At 47.8% G+C, this 16,081-nt stretch overlaps 1 protein-coding gene across 1 annotated transcript in view; it reads right to left on the reverse strand.

Moving 5' to 3' along the window:
- The window catches only part of LOC121048203 (cholesterol 7-desaturase nvd-like), a 106,428-nt gene extending 90,589 nt beyond the window's left edge, over nucleotides 1–15,839 (reverse strand). The window contains exon 1 of the mRNA XM_042292766.1: nucleotides 15,700–15,839. Coding sequence (XP_042148700.1) covers nucleotides 15,700–15,839 — 140 coding nt within the window. The remainder of the gene's footprint in view (nucleotides 1–15,699) is intronic.
- Between the last annotated feature and the right edge of the window lie 242 nt (nucleotides 15,840–16,081).

Consider the following 16,081-nt stretch of genomic DNA (forward strand, 5'->3'; position numbering starts at 1 on the left):
TCATTAGTCCGACCAGATTCACTAGCTTGTCTCCCAGCATGACCAGCTTGTCTCCCAGCTTGACCACATTGGCTCCATGGAAAACCAGTTTGACCGGTTAAGACCAGACTGGCTCCCAGCTACACCAGATTGAATCTAAAACCAGATTCTAGTGAGACCATGATGGTTTTTACTTAAACCAGACTGACCAGCTTAAATTCTAGCTTGCCCAGCTTAAACCAGCTTGATTGCAAGTTAAACCAGCTTGACTACCACATTGACCAGGTTGACCAGCTTAGTTACCAGCTTAACCAGTTTGATTTTCATGCTGGTTTTTCCAATAGGGAAGAGACGTCTTTTGGTGTTCAGCATTTTTTTCAGGGATTTCGTGAACCACGGCTTTTCCGATGCATCAGGTATAGTAATTTTTGGAACAAATGTAGCAAGTATGTCTTTAAGCTTATTTTTTATCCTTTGCCAATTCTCTTCTACTGACCTGTTTATGCCATCAATGTTTGCCTTAGAGAAGTCGTGAATTTCCTTGGACTGTAAGGGAGCATTTCTTATAGATATACTGAAGTTAATCAAGACAGCCACGTGGTCACTGATCTTGTCAAGACACGTGACCTTTTTTAAATATTCTGGCACAGAAGTGAACAATAAATCTAAAATTGCATCGTCCCGAGTGGGTTTAAGTACTACTTGAGTCAGGCAAAATGATTGCAAGATGTTTAGAAAGGCGGATGTAAGCGAATTGATGCGACATTCGTCAGACACATTAACAGTGGTCCATTCAATCCCGGGAAAGTTAAAGTCACCTCCAAGAAAAACAGGCAAGCTTGGATAACGAGAGGTAACATTTCCAATAGAGGTATACAGGTCATCAACGAAATCAGACAAAGAGTTCGGCGGTCGATAGCATGCACCTACTAAAATGAAAGAGGAAGCAACCTTTACACGCACCCAGATTATTTCAATGTTGTCATTCATTAGAATGGGAACAGCGGGCAAATTTCTTTTGACAGCAATAAGGACTCCACCGCCACGTGACTGTATCCTATCTTTTCTAAAAATCGCAAAGTCATGGTTGAGTACTAACTCATTATTCAGTATATTATCAGAAAGCCAAGTCTCCGTTCCCAACACGACGTCGGGGTTGCACATTGCAATTGTATCAGCGAGAGCATCTTGTTTAGATAGTATGCTCCGAAAGTTGGCAAGAAAAAAGGACAAACCATGAGACGTACTCTTTTTCTTTTTTAGTCAGTTTGTAATTCGGCTTGGAATAGACCGTTGCGACTCAACAACGGTGTCTGTTTGGGTATCGTACAAAAACACCTTGTCATTCATAAAAAGTTTATCAAACACTAGACGCACGCGTGATTGGGGACTACGATGCGTTTTTGCGTAATCCCAAAGCTTTCTGCGTGCTTCACGGATCAATGGCGAGTGGTCTTCCTCAATCCATACCTTAGGAGATTCTAGGTTTTTCAACTTGTGTGCGTTTTCTAGAATCGATTGCTTACTTTTGAAGCTAAGAAATCTTACAATGATGGGGCGGGGGAAGTTTGCGTTCTTTCTACCTGCCCGATGGGCTCTTTCAATTACACCTGCCTCTATATCTAAGTGTTCTTTGACAAAGCAAGTTATTATTTCTTCAGATCTGGCCCAGGTTTCCCTGGGTTCCTCTGGAATGCCTTTGAATACAAGATTATTCCGGCGGATACGGTTATCAAGAGCGTTGAGGTCGCTCGCAAGGTTTAGTGTAGTTTCAGTGTTTAACGATATTGATTCGACTTTTTCTTCCAGCAAGCGGAGGTCTTGAGAGACTCTAGTAACTTCTTCATTAGTTCCCGACAATTCCTCAACCTTTCTTTCAAGACTCGTGACCCTTTCGCTTAATTCACCGACCCCTATTGTGATCGCGCTAAGCTTTGACAGACTTTCTTGGTGGTTTAACTCAGTCTTTAGGAGGAGAGCTTCCAGCTTCTCTTGCAACGTAGCGAGAGTTGGCTGGTCGGGAGCATTCTTGGGGCCGGGGTTCATTTCTACGTCTCCGGACAAAATGAGGAGTGAGCATACCAACGCGAGTGCAAACACAACTCTGATCGACGGAACAACAGCAAGAACTCGCGGACAGAATAAAAAACGTTTCAACTTTACACATTTGCGGGTGCTAGAAGGGAGGAAACATCCTATTCTTTCTCGATAAACACAAACATCGACACCCATGATTTGCCAACACGCACTGTACAAACAAAAGTAGAACACTGGGATTTGCGGCCTGGTAGTATGACAAATTCTACTCAAGAAAAGAGTAAGCGTGCACTCTCACCTGCAAGTGTGGAAGACAAGATTAGCTTTTCAGCCAAGCGAGTGGCCGCAAATCCCTCTAATATGATACCACTTTGTACGCTTATGTAAAATGCTGTATATAGTTTCTCCTCCCTTTTACTGTGTGACCGATCGCTCTTTTTATCAATGACCTCATCTGAATAAATGTCTATAAAAGATTTGTGCAAGTTTCATGAAACTGGAACTCAGAGTCACTTCTTGTATAGGACACTGCTAAGTGTAGGCTTTGAAAAAGGACCCTAATTTGGGGAGTTGTTTATTCTTTCACAGTGCAATGATGCAACATGTTTTTAATAGAAATGAATGCCGAAATAGAGTATAACAGGGTACCCAAATTTAAAAAAAATCGAAGGTGGTGTTTTTTTTTTATTCGCATTGGAATTTTTCTTTGTTTGATTTTTTTCCCATGTTTGCCTAAATATATTTTAACTATTGTGTCACTCAGATACCTTATTTATTTTTTCAATAATAGCCATATATTAGTAAAATAATGTCTGCAAGTTATGTAATAATGATTAAATTATTTCATGAGATACAGATTTCCAAAGTTTGCCATTTGTCGTTCGAGCAGGCATGTTTGGCAATTTTTAGAAAACTAAATAAATTTTTAATAAATATTATTACTTTATATTACAAGCAAGTTGTACTCATAGTTTGTTTGTAAAAAGTTTTAAAATTCTCCTAATTTTATTGTTTTAATTATTCACTTTCAAACTTGCCCCCTCCATCAGTGCGCGTTATTGCAACTGTCCACCTCTCCCTGCCTTACGATTTTTCTTGTCTCCAAATTTTTTTTCTGGTCAAAACTAAGTGTGGATTCGTTTATACCAGACACTAGACAATGTCATATAAAAACATCAGTTGATTTAAAAATGTCGACCAGCCACCCTTTGGTCGATCTTATCTGAAATCACCCATATATATATATATATATATATATATATATATATATATATATATATATATATATATATGTATATATATATATATATATATAGAGAGAGAGAGAGTACATACATATATATATATTTCTGGACATCGTGGACGCCAAAAATATTCGCGGTTAATTCTTCATCTTCAGTTATAATTTCGGTTATACGGCGAAAAACATGGTATCTTGTTTGGGGTCACGTCCGATCTGGGCAGCTTCTTTGGATGTCCAAAAGCTGGCCTTCATGGAGCTGTCCTGTTTACACGGTATTGACAGCAGAGTAGACGCTATACTTGTTTTAGGCCGATTGTGTCTCCGGTTAGGGTCACATGACTAGAGTCTCGAAGCTGGTGCTAACGCAGAACACGCCACCTGCCTCAAGCCGAGGGCCACACATAACCTTCACTGCACTATCACCCATGGGTCGAACTTTCAAGGGGTTATAAGTGACAAAACGTCTCGTTCTGCTCGGATTTATAATATTAAAGCGCAGATCTTAGGCGCCCGTTTCCGGCTTGAGCGGCGTCGCCGTCGCAGTCGCCGTCGGCGTAACCGCGCGGTGCATTATGGGAAAATTTCCACGACAAATTTAGCGGAAAAACTTCCCCGCTAAATCTAGCGGAAGAATTTCCCCACTGATTTTAGCGGCAAAATTTCCCCGCTAAACCTAGCGGAAAAATTTTCCTACGCAATCTAACGGAAAAATTTCCCCGCTAAATGTAGCGGAAAAAATTTCCGCTTCAAGTTTGGCGGAATATTTTTCCCGCTAAATCTAGCGGAAAATATTCCCCGATAAATCTAGCAGAAAAATTTCCCCGCTAAATTTAGTGGAAACTTTTCCCCACTAAATTTAGCGGAGAAGTTTCCCCGCTTAATCTAGGGGAAAATTTTCTAAGCTAAATCTAGCGGAAAAATGTCCCCGCTAAAGTCAGCAGTAAAATTTTTCCGCAAAATTTAGCGGAATATTTTTCCCGCTAGATCTAGCGGAAAAGCATCCCGGCTAAGTCTAGCGGGAAAATTTCCCCGCTAAACTTAGCGGAAAAATTTCCCCACTAAATCTAGCGGAACATTTTCCCCGCTAAATCAAGCGGACAATTTTCCCCTCCAAATCTAGCGGAAAAAACGTCCCCGTTCAGATTTAGCGGAAAATTCTCTCCGCTAAAACTAGCGGAAAAGTTTCCCCGGTAAACCTAGCGTAAAATTTTCCTCGCTAAACCTAGCGGAAAATTTTTCCCCGCTAACTCTAGCGGAAAATTTCCCCGCTAAACGTAGGGGAAAAATTTCCCCGCTAAAGTTAGCGGAAGATTTTGCCCGCTAAATCAAGCGGAAAAACTTTTCCGTTAAATTTAGCTGAAAATTCTCCCCGCTAAAAGTAGAGGAAAAATTTTCCCGCTAAATTCAGCGCAAAAACCTTCTAATCTAGCGGAAAAATTTCCCCGATAAATTAAGCGAAAAACTTTTTCCCGCGAAATCTAGCGGAAAACTTTCCCCTTAATGGAAGGTGAGCATTAGAGGAGGAGGGGCATAGCCTCCTCTCCGTACCTTCCCCTCCTCCTGCTCTAGAGCTGCGCTCTCATTCGGCGTTACAGCTTTAATTTTTTTGTTGTTTTTGTTGCCATTGCTAACAATGCAAAATGTCTAAGTGTCCCTCGTAACTTTGGTATCTCGGCGTGTCTTCGTGAGGCCCTAATTTAACAAAGTTGAAAGGAGCAGAATTTATTTTTCGGAATTCTAAACTGGACTATGACATATTTGGACGACACACAACGACTCTCTGGTTGAAACGGAATATTTTTATAATTAGGGGTTGTAGTATGCGCAAATGAACACTTTACACCAGGGTGGCCAGTTCCGCTTATTATAAGCGGATTTGGGCTTCTCTTTTCATCGAGTCGCTGGTAGACGTTTCGAGTCGCTTGTCGCGTTTTTTGGGCTCATTCGCGTTTTTCCCGCAATTATTGTCATTTTATTGCTCGTCATGGGGGGGGGGGGGGGCTCATTGACAGCGCGTTTGTCGTCGAAAACGCGAAAAACACCTTGACCGTTTGGCGCCGCAGTTAGGTGGTGCAAGCTACCGTCCGTCACAAGGTACAAAACAATTTCTATCTATTCACAAATGTTATGGTGCCTTGCCAATCTTGCCAGTCGGCAGTCGCGGTCGTTGTGTCTTGCCATTGTATTTTGCGCAAAATGGCTTCGAAGTAGTATGTCAAAAAATATTGTAAAGAGTTGGAAAAGGAAACAAGGATTGGCTGCGACCAGTCACCGGAGACGATAAAAAAGCAGCGTGCAAGATCCGCGCTCATCATGCCGACCTTGCTCAGCACATGGCAACAGAAAAACACTTGAGAAACTCTCGGCCACTTTCCAGTGCACGTTTGACTACCATGGGCTTCACCAAGTCGTCGCCTTCAAGAACGATACCAGAACTGGAGCTCAAGATGGCATGTTATAGGGATATGCTCAATAATGCCGGGCGCAGACTTGCAGAAGGTTCTCGTTTATTCTTGCTGCGAACATAACTTCTGCCGTTTATTCCTGCTTTTGTTGTTCTAGAAAGTGCGCGTTCCTTCTCGTCCCAAGCGCGCTACGCTCGAACCTTCCCCGCCGAATCTTCGAGAAAGTGACTCACTCTAGATAAGAGGCCGCCCGCGACCTTGTCGAGTCAGTCTCGCCCCTGCGCTCGATCCTGCGGTTTCGCCGACATCGACGCCCGCGACGCTCTGCTGTTTTCTTCCGTTTTCCTTTTATTATTTGGGCACAAGTTCGCCCCCAATAAACGTTTAGTTTACTTCAGTTTTCGTCGCCTCATCACTTGTCATCCGTGACATTTTGGCGGAGGTGCGGGGTACCGCATGCCCGTGCAGCGTTCCCCTCCAAGGGCTCGAAGTGCAAGCCCGATTCCCGGATCCGGGAGAAGACCACTCAACGCGGAACCTGAAACTCGGACCAGCCGCCGCACGAAGGGAGAGGATCCTGAGTACGGTTTGCTGCTGGACAAGCCCAAGCCGAAGAAGACGACGATGGCCAACCAGTCGCAAGCCCCCGCCGCTTCTCCCGTCATCTACATGCCCGTCGCACCGCGGACGGCTGCCCCCTTCCACGGTGAACTCTAAGAAAACGTCGAAGACTGGATTGACCAGTATGAACGCGTTGCCCGCCACAATGGCTCGACCGACGAGCAGCGCCTGCACAACGTCTACTTTTCGCTTGAGGGGACCGCCAAGCACTGGTACGAGAAACATGAGTCCTCTTTGACGTCGTGGGACGTTTTCAAAACCGATCTGAAGGCTACATTCGTCAATTACCACCACTGAGAAAGAGTCGAGGACCTACTGCGAACCAGGATCCAGTGCCCCAACGAGAGCGTCACCGGCTTCGCAGAGGACGTTCTGCGCCTGAGCGCCCGCGCCGACCCTCGGGCTACTGAAGAGAAGCAGCTACGAATCCTCATGGGCGGCGTGAGAGACGACATCTTCGGAGACCTCGGCCGCAACCTGCCGGCAACCGTCGACCCCTTCATCACCGAGGCTACAAACATCGACGCGCCCTCCAAGCGCGCGCTTCCCACTACCAGCGGCAGCCAAGCGTCACTGCCACCGCGCTGTTTAGCGGCGAAAGCGCGCCTGGGACGGACATCCGTGAGATTATCCGGGAGGTCGTCCGGGAGGAACTGCGAAGGTTGCTGCCAACCACCGGCCGTCCGCCAACCATTTCCCTCGCCGAAGCTGTCCGAGAAGTTCATCGGGCGCTCCAACCAGAGGCTCCCGTCACCACGGTGGCACCGGAGGAGCCGATGTTGAGCTACGCCGCCATGGCCCGACGACCGCCGCAAGCTTTCCGCCAAGCTACGGCGCCGCCCCGAAGAGACGCCCCAACGCCGCAGTACCCCCGACGACAGGAAGATCAGGCGCACGTTCACCCAGAGCGACCTGCGCCGAGGAAGACTGACGTCTGGAGGACGGCCGACCGACGCCCGCTGTGCTACCATTGCGGGGAAGCTGACCATGTGTACCGCCGATGCCCATACCGACGACTCGGGCTGCGCGGATTTCACCCGAACGAACCGCGCCCCCGTTATGGTGAACGACCTCGGGAGATCGACGAGTACCTGCGACGACCTCAGTCCCCCGAGCCTGAGTCCCGCCGAGAGTTCCGATCGCCACTCGCCACGACGTCCAGCTTCGCCGATGCACCGACCCCGACGTGAAAGCCTGTCACCGCTCGCTCCTCGCCGGGCAAACTAGGCGCGGCAACCCCTGGAGGTGGAGTTGCCGAAGAGGACCGACGCCAAGATCCTCCACGAACGTCGGAGGGCCCCCATCTCGAACGCTACTAGAGATCGAAACGACACCCCTGCAACAGTGTCCAATAACCTAAACGTCGTCATCGACGGCCACGACGCATCAGCGCTCGTGGACACCGTAGCAGACTACTCAGTCTTGAGTGTGAGGCTCTCCCGCCGCCTTCGAAAAGACACGACGCCGTGGGATGGACCACAAATACGAACCGCCGGAGGGCACCTCATCACACCGGTCGGGAGATGCACCGCTCGCGTCGAGATCCACTGTGAGACGTGCCCTGTCAAGTTCGTCATTCTGCAAGACTGTTCGAGGGACGTTATCCTCGGAATTGACTTTCTCTGCGAGTATGGCGCCGTCATCGACCTCGGAGCAAACCGGCTGACGCTTCGAAAACCTGCTCCACCACAGGAGGGCCCTAAATCGACGTCATCCGCGGTACGAGTCCTCGCAAACCACGTGAACCTACTGCCGCGGTCAAGTGTTTTTGCACCCGTCGGGGTCGATGGGACTTTCTGCGGCGACGTTTTGCTCGAAGGAAGCCTCCAGTTGCTTCTAGGAAGAGGGATCGGCTTCGCAAGAGGCGTCGCGGAGCTCCAAGACGGACACACTGTCGCACTCGTAACGAACTTCCGACAGGAGGCCCAGCACTTTACGAAAGGCACCGCCGTGGGTCACGCCGAGGAACTCCCGGACTCAGCTGCAATCGCCGGAATATCAGAAGACCTCTCTTCGTGGCCACCCAAGACAACGCCTCCTTCGCAGTTTGACATCGACCCAACCCTGCCTACCCCACAACGACAACAACTCAGTGACCTTCTCGCCGAGTTCAATGAGTGCTTCTCCACGTAGTCAAAGGTGCGCCAAACGACCGTTGCGAAACACCGAATTGTCGCTGAAGACAACGCGCTTACTGTCCATCGGTCGCCGTACCGTGTCTCTGTCAAAGAGAGAGAAGTTATCCAAAAGCAGGTCCAAGGAATGCTCGATGACGACATTGTCCAGCCCTCAAGCAGTCCGTGGGCTTCACCGGTAGTCCTGGTGAAAAAGAAAGACGGGACTCTTCGGTTCTGCGTGGACTATCGCCGACTAAACGCCGTAACGAAAAAGGACGTCTACCCGCTGCCACGCATCGACGACACTCTGGACCGGCTGCGCCATGCCCGATACTTTTCGTCGATGGACCTGAAGAGTGGGTACTGGCAGATCGAGGGTCGACGAACGGGATCGTGAGAAGACTGCCTTCGTCACGCAGGATGGACTGTACGAATTTAAAGTGATGCCGTTCGGACTGTGCACAGCACCGGCGACGTTCCAGCGCGTAATGGACACCGTTCTTTCCGGCTTGAAATGGCAAAGCTGCCTCGTCTATCTCGACGACGTCGTGGTATTCGCAAGCGACTTTGACGAGCACCTGAGCCGTTTGCGAGCCGTGCTACAGGCTATCCAGAACGCTGGACTGACACTAAAGCCGTCAAAATGTCGGTTCGCTTACGGCGAGCTTAAATTCCTGGGCCATGTCGTGAGTGCTCAGGGTGTAAGCCCTGATCCTGCCAAGACATCCGCTGTTGCCGAATTTCCGAAGCCGTCAGACAAGAAAGCCGTAAAAAGATTTCTTGGACTGTGCGCTCACTACAGACGTTTCGTTCGCGATTTTGCCAAGATTTCTGCACCGCTTACGCATCTGACCAAGGACGACGTGAACTTCCATTGGGGGGAGGAACAAGAACAGGCGTTCAACGAACTGAAGGAAAGACTCCAGTCGCCCCCTATCCTCGGACACGTCGATCCATCAGCGGAACCGGAAGTTCACACGGACGCCAGCAACGCCGGGCTCGGCGCGGTACTCGTCCAAAGACAAGACGGAGCAGAGAGGGTGATCGCTTACGCAAGCCGGGCACTGTCCAAAGCAGAGAAAAATTACTCGACGACCGACAAGGAATGTCTCGCAGTCATCTGGGCGTTAACCAAGTTCCGCCCGTACCTGTAAGGGATCCCGTTTCGCGTTGTCACGGACCACCACGCTCTCTGTTGGCTCGCCAACCTCAAGGACCCGTCAGGACGCCTCGCTCGCTGGAGTCTGCAACTGCAAGAATTCGACGTGACCATTGTGCTTAAGTCTGACCGCAAGCATAACGACGCCGACTGTTTGTCTAGGGCCTCAGTCGAATCTCCTCCCGAAAGCACTGACGACGACGATGGCGCTCGTTTTCTCGGCGCAGTGACAGATGCCGACAGGGGAGCACTTCAACGAGACGACCCGGAACTTCGCGCCGTGATCGAACACCTCAAAGGTCAAGGAAGTTCAGTTCCGCGAGTCTTGGCCCGAGACTTGTCAAGCTTCATTCTGCGTCTAGGCGTACTCTGCAAGAAGAACTTCGGAACGAGCAACCTGCCTGGCTGCTGGTTGTTCCGGCCAGCCTGCGAGAAGAAATCTTTCAAGCATGCCACAACGACCCGACGGTTGGACACCTTGGCTACAGCAGGACGCTCGCCCGGATTCGTGACGAGTGCTACTGGCCGAGACTCCCGAAAACCGTCCATCTTTACACACGGTCGTGCCATGAGTGCCAACGAAGTAAGAAGCCTCCGACAAAGCCAGCAGGACTCCTGCATCCGATATATGCCCGACTGTGCCCTTCCAGCAGGACGGAAAGGATTTGCTTGGGCCGGTTTCCAACATCGACGCAAGGAAACCGGTGGATTGTTCTCTCGACCGATTACCTTACACGATACGCCGAGACGAAAGCCATTCCATCGGGAACAGCGCTGGAAGTCGCCAAGTTCTTCGTCGAGTCTATTCTCCTTCGACAGGGCGCACCTGAAGGGCTGATCACAGACCGAGGGTCATCTTTCCTGGCGCGGCTGACTCAAGAGGTACTTCGGCTCAGTCACACCAGCCATCGACGAACCACCGCTTATCACCCGCAGACCAACGGGCTAACTGAGCGGCTGAACAAGACCATCGCCGACATGGTCTCCATGTACGTCGACGTAAAGTACAAGACGTGGGACGAGGTGTTGCCGTACGTTACATTTGCGTACAACACAGCGGTACAAGAAACCACAGGAATGACGCCGTTCCAACTGGCACACGGCCGGACGGTTACCACGATGCTGGACGCCATGCTGCCTCACGTGCCACCGATGATGGCAACGACGACGCTCAACTGATCTCTCAACGCGGGGAGGAAGCTCGTCAACTGGCAAAAATCAAGATTCAAGAGCAACAGCGAGTCGACGCACGCCGGTATAACCTTCGTCGCCGGGACGTCCACTTTCAACCCGGAGACCGGGTGTGGGTGTGGACACCGATCCGCCGCCGAATATCAGCGAGAAACTACTGAAGCGCTACTTTGGACCCTACAAAGTGCTTCGTCGACTCGGGGATCTGAACTACGAGGTGATGCCCGATGGAACACGGACTTCATCACGCCGCCCTCCACGACCAGAAGTCGTCCACGTCGTGCGCATGAAGCCGTACTACGCTCGATAGGAATGTGGACCTTATGTGTTCCAAATGACTCTTTAGTTTACCGTTATTTCTGTTTGCTTTGTTTTCGGTTTGTGCTGCATCGGGACGATGCGCTTTTAAAGGGGGGGGGGGGGGGGGATAATGCCACGGGCAGACTTGCAGAAGGTTCTTGTTCATTCTTGCTGCGAACATAACTTCTATCTTTTATCCCTGCTTTTGTTGCTGTAGAAAGTGCGTGTCCATTCTCGCCCCAAGCGCGCTACGCTGGAACCTTCCCCGCCGAATCTTCGAGATAGTGACTCACTCTAGATAAAAGGCCGCCCGCGACCTTGTCGAGTCAGTCTCGCTCCTGCGCTCGATCCCGCGGTTTCGCCGACATCGACGCCCGCGACGCTCTGCTGTTTTCTTTTGTACCCTTTTATTTTTGGCACAAGTTCGCCCCCATTAAACGTTTAGTTTACTTCAGTTTTCGTCGCCTCATCACTTGTCATCCGTGACAATAGCAAGTTACTTAGCGTGCCATGCCACGGCGGATAGTGGCATGGCACGCTGACTTCGTATTTGAGCCAGTTCTCTTTTTTATTTTAATATTAATAAACTATTTTAAACAATGCATACATTTATTGAACTTCCGCTTGTTTTGGGCGTCTTCACGAAGGTCACGTCGCTTTTTTAGGTTTGATTGGGGACGACCATTTGCTTTTTCGCTCGGCCGCATCTGGCCACCCTGCTTTACGCTCATAACTTGACGTCCACCGGGGTTCATTATTCCGAAGGAAGCATTTTTTATATCAAGGATGCATTTTTTTTCACCTCCGTCCTGGGGAAACAGAGCTGTACAAAAGGTTTTTTCCCCCTTACCTGTTAATGGGACCGCAATTAAAGAAATAGCAGGACACTTGCTTTAGGATGCTTTTAGGCTGGGGACAGGTCGGGGCCCCTGTAGTCCGCTAGAAAACCGGCGAAGTTGGTTGATTAGTTGGCTAATTATAGCCACTGACAAAATGAAAACGGCAGGGCGTGTCTATCGAACACCGGTACCCCAGGAGACCCTCCATTCCATCCCACGCGCATGGAATTCGCCCGTACACTCGGTGTGCACGAAACGCTGAAACCATGTTTATGGTAAGAATCTTGCGCTGCAGGCGAGACAACTGAGCCTCCTCCTCGCCGTTCTCACCTTCTCAAAACCCATATATTTCTTCGTTTTTTTTCCCTTCTCGATACAAGGTTTTTAGAGATCAGGGGACAAAAACAGATACACTCTGCCTGACGAGGTCCAGTCACACCAACCAGGGTTGGCAAGAAATACCCTAAACGGTATTTAAAAATAGTTAACGGAATCGTGGAAGCTGGCTAAAATAGTTCCACACTTAAAACCTGGAAAATCATCACTAAGCCTGGATTCCTTCCGCCCTGTGAGTTTAACCAGTTGCGTCGGAAAGCTTCTCGAGAAGATCTTACATAACCGCTTACAGTGGTAGTTGGAAAGTAGTAAAGCGCTCCCCGAAGAAACAACAGGATTTCGTCCACGAAGACACACAAGGGATGGCATCCTAGACATCACCACCAGTGTAGAGTACGAACGAGAAAACGGAAACATTACAGTGTCAGTGTTGCCAGATATTCGTCGAGCATTCGTTACGGTTAGTCACGCTCATGTTCTTGAAGGACTTGTGCTTCTTGGTGAACATGAATGCATGCTACGCTGAATACAAGAGTTTCTTCGATGCAGGAACATCGCAGTGCATACAAATGATGGAGGTAGGACGCATTATGGACTCCACCATTTAGTACACCACGGTAGCGTGTGAAGCCCTACTCTTTTCAATGCTGTAATGGCGCAGTAACTGCAGAAACTCCAGCCACATTTGCGAACATCTATATATGCTGAAGATATTTGTATCTGGATATCTCGTTCGTCCCCAGACATTTGAAAGAATCAGTTACAAACAACCTTAAAACCTTAAAAAAAAAAGAATTTTGAGCAGGAGGAATGGAGTGGTCTGCCACAAAATTGGCGTTTATGTCATTTACCCGAAAAAAAGCTTTTTTGTTTTTAACTTAATGTAAAGGGAGACTTTATTCAGTAACTTCAATCGTAAAAGTTTCTTGGTGTCCTACTGGATCAATCTTTACTTGTTCCAGACATATAGATAGGCTGGAGAGGCGAATTAGTAGTGGAATGATTGTTTTTCGATGCATCGCGGGAGAAAGATGGGGAACTGCAATAGATTCAAGGCTCTTATTCTACACTGCACTAGCGAGACGACCGACTGCCTTTTCTATACCTGTGCTATTCAACACATCAGAGTCTCGCCTTACTTATTTGCAAGAAGTCTAAAAGTACGCTTAGGTCTTCCGCGAGCAACATCCAGTGCGATAGTACTCGCAACAGCCAACGAACCACCAGTAACTATTCTAAGAATGCAGGAAGTAATGTCGCATTAATTTTAGACTTTCTGCACGGCCCTTTTTTCTTGAATTTTTTTCCTGAAAGGGGATACATTTTCTTCAAAGATTAATATTTGTGCCCCTGTGAATTCCTGAAATAACGCCCTGGGTTCAGGACATTCGTAAGCCACCATGGACGCTACTATTACTAGACTGCAACATCAACCTTCCAGGCAGGGAAAGAAAGCATCGGTCAATACACACGTTGCAAGGACGTTGACTCTTTCATGTGTACAGCAAAAATAAAACCACTTGTATACCGACGGATCAACCAAGGATTAAGGATCAACATCAGAATGTGTGGCACCCTTTTTGAACCACTGGTCATCCTTTCGGTTGTTGCATCATACTTCTTCAAATACCGCAGAATTGCATGCTTTACCCGCGGCTGCAATGTACATAAAAATAGCTCAACAGCGAATTCCTGGGTAATATGTACCAACTCAAAGAAAGCATTAAGAAATAGGTTCGCGTAGCAGAGCGCGTTGGATGCAGTACACTTCACACGGAAGGAATGAGAGAGAGAGAAATTAGCATTTATTGAAAGGATGACAGCGAGCGGAAGGAATGAAAAGACTGAAAACATACGGTGGAAAAGACACACACACAGTTCTTTCAACGAGCAACCACATTTAAATGATGCCCATCACACTATGAAGAACCACTTTGATGAGAAAGAAAATGAAGTGAAAACGAAAATACAAGAAGATACTAGCAGAAGATAAAATTCAAGATAGCTGAATTTCACTTACCGAGAAGGAAAGAGAAGAAGAAAACTAGAGGAGACTTTTTCTATGACAACTCTGGCGTTAGGGATTCCATCTCTGGTGTCGATAACGAGAACGAAGGCTCGGAAACATTGTCTGTTGCAGTTTTGATCTTAAATGCTTCAATTATCTCTCGCCCATACTTGTACTTGTGTGAGCCAAGCACGGTACTGTTTTCAAGCGAGCAATCTTGGCAGGTGCGGGCATGAACAACAATTGAATTGTAGGAGTCGGATGACGCCTTTTTGACTTCGAGAAAGTGTTCCTTAACGCGAAGGTTCAAGCATCGTCCCGTCTGGTTGATGTATTGGCTGCCACAGCTGAGCGGAATAGAATAAATTGGCTTTTCTTGGCATTTAACGTATTTATTGGAGTGCTTGATGGTGCACTTTGGTGGTCGACTTTCGTTATTTGGCCTTTGGCACATCTGTTTTAGCTTCATCCTAGATGATTATCTTGTTATTCATCCTACCTCCATCTCTTCACGGGCCATTTGTGAAGCATTCGATTCCTGCTCGTCCAGTCTTAGGTTTTCGAGTGAAGAACCAACAGATGAGGAATTACAGTACCTGGATTTAAGACTTCATCTTCATCCTCAAGGCATAGGCTGGAGTTTCCAGCAACGATCCGAAAAAACCGGTCCTCTCTTTCGGCAGCAACCACACTAAGTCGGTAAAGCTTGGAATTATTCAAACCCTGTTTGCCTCTTCTTTTTCAATATCCTGTCCCCAACTCTCAACAGCAAGCGTCCAACATCAGCACAATCGCCTTCTCGAAGCCGGGTATCCAGCAGACCTCCTCCGTACTTCCCTTAATCATCTTATTACAGACCCTAAACATCATTCACCGAACAACAAAGGACACAGCCACACACGCCCGGCTTGTATTCCATACGTGCATAATACTGCCCATTTCCCGAAGAGTCTCGCTGTCTGGTTCGACAGGAAGGTGGTATTCACATGTAGGATGAAGCTAAAACAAATGTGCCAAAGGGTAAATAACGAAAGTCGTCCACCAGAATGCACCATCAAGAAACATGTAAAACAAAAAATAGGCGTCATATTTATAAAGAAGCTACATCAAAAACAAATCACTAAAAATACGTTGACAATCCTAAACATCATGATATGGGGAAGTAAATTGGCAAATTATATTTATTTTGTCGGACGCGTCATAGGATATCTTTGTACAGGTTTTTTTTAGGTTATAATCAAAAACATTGTTTCGTTATAGCTAAACAGTTTTTAGTAACCTTTTTTATTTTCAATTTTTGGGACACGATGAAATTGGAGACTTTGCGACATATTATAGTCTAGTCATTTCAACACAGACATTGTACAGTTAGAATAAACTCCCAAATGTCAATATTGAGGATTAAATGCTACCAAAACTGGAAAGAGACCACGTTTAGCGCGCAAATCAGGCCTTCGTGTTTACCACTGCAGCGTGCGTTCTCGCACTGTTTGCCAGGTGGGGCTGTTCTCGCTGAGGAACTGAGAGAACCACTTGCGGAATTCAAGAATCTTCATGTCCATAGGCTGCAGCGGTGGATGCTCGATGAGTGTTTTGGTGTTCATTATCGAGATGTCTCTTCGAAACTGAAAAGCAGAAAACAATGTTACACTTCTGTTGGCGATTTCGCGTGGGCAAATAATTCTTGGTAACACGAGCATTTTCTTGCCAGCCTATCACATTTTATGCTCTACTTCACCGTATGATGTACCGAAGGAAAGCCTTCAAACGGAGCTTCTTTCTCTAAGGCAGGTCTCGGCGGCACAAGCTCTTATGCAATAAGGTCATCTCCCAACGTTATGAGCTC

Source organism: Ixodes scapularis, unplaced genomic scaffold (assembly GCF_016920785.2).
Source record: "Ixodes scapularis isolate PalLabHiFi unplaced genomic scaffold, ASM1692078v2 PGA_scaffold3__209_contigs__length_174095766, whole genome shotgun sequence".
NCBI lineage: Eukaryota > Metazoa > Arthropoda > Arachnida > Ixodida > Ixodidae > Ixodes > Ixodes scapularis.